Source organism: Perkinsus marinus (genome assembly GCF_000006405.1).
Source record: "Perkinsus marinus ATCC 50983 genomic scaffold scf_1104296940286, whole genome shotgun sequence".
NCBI classification, from domain to species: domain Eukaryota; phylum Perkinsozoa; order Perkinsida; family Perkinsidae; genus Perkinsus; species Perkinsus marinus.
Window position 1 is genome coordinate 1 of NW_003212868.1, and position 1,068 is coordinate 1,068.

The 1,068-nt window shown below is 50.2% G+C and overlaps 1 protein-coding gene across 1 annotated transcript; it reads left to right on the forward strand.

The window, feature by feature from the left end:
- Positions 1–74: 74 nt before the first annotated feature.
- On the forward strand, positions 75–962 carry Pmar_PMAR029080 (retrovirus polyprotein, putative; the record flags this gene model as incomplete). Its single annotated transcript, XM_002782046.1, has 1 exon — positions 75–962. One exon carries the CDS (start codon positions 75–77, stop codon positions 960–962), a length of 888 nt encoding a protein of 295 aa, XP_002782092.1.
- Between the last annotated feature and the right edge of the window lie 106 nt (positions 963–1,068).

A 1,068-nucleotide genomic window follows, 5' to 3' on the forward strand; every position in this document is an offset into this window, starting at 1 on the left:
CATGCCAGTTCTCAGCCGGCCGTCGGGGCAACGTTAACCCCATCGGTCCCCCATTGAGAAGTACTTCAAGGCCTATGAAGATCCTCGACTGTTGCTTCCTTGATATTGTCGGTCCTCTGCCTGTGTCGGAATCCTTCTCCCACCCCTTCAAGTTCATCATATCATGCATGGACTGTTGCAGCGGTTATTGTTGGTTCTTTCCAACTCCCGACATCACCAGCAAGACCATCACTGGTATCCTCGAAGCAAGGCTGATCGATCAGGTCGGAGTCCCACGAGTCTTCACAGTCGACAATGCCCGCTATTTCACTGGTGTTTACTTCCGCGCCTGGGTTGCCAGCATAGGTGCTACCTTGAGATGTATCCCTGTCGCTAGCCCCCATCGCAATGCCCTATTAGAACGTCAACACTCTGGTCTCAAGAAGTCATTGAAGGCCCTCTGTGCTGAACATCCTGAATCGTGGCCGGCCTATGTCACGAAAGCTCAGCGGAGGATCAACACCCGATCTACATATGGCTACAGTCCTCAAGAGCTATTCTACGGTTTCGACGCTCTAACGCCCTTTTCAAGACGGTTTGAAGACGTCAGCAACACTATCGACGAGGATTCTGTCCGTTTCGAGGCTCGACGTCGTGATCGAGAACGACAGAGAATGGTCAACAGCACTCTCAACGTAATGGAGAAGATGCGTGCTGATGCTCTCTCGCGTATCAGTCCATCAACCTACACTCGACAAGTCGCACGACGACGTCTATTCAAGGTTGGTGACTCCGTGATGAAGTGGGTCCGTAACGTCGACCCCCTTACTCCTTCATGGAGAGGCCCTCTACTGGTTCAACAAGTACTTGGCGATTCTACTTACAAGCTTTCCGACGGCACTGTTCAAGATTCTAGAAATATGCGGGAGTACTTCGGTAAAGCCCAGAATATGAATCCCATTACTATTGCATACATTCAGTAGATTTAATTCACTTTTGATATTTGTGCCAATCTTACGGGGAGGAGAGATGATAAGAGTCTATAGCCATTCAGTCTTATGGCGTGCGCTCCCTGTAGCGTAAAGCTCG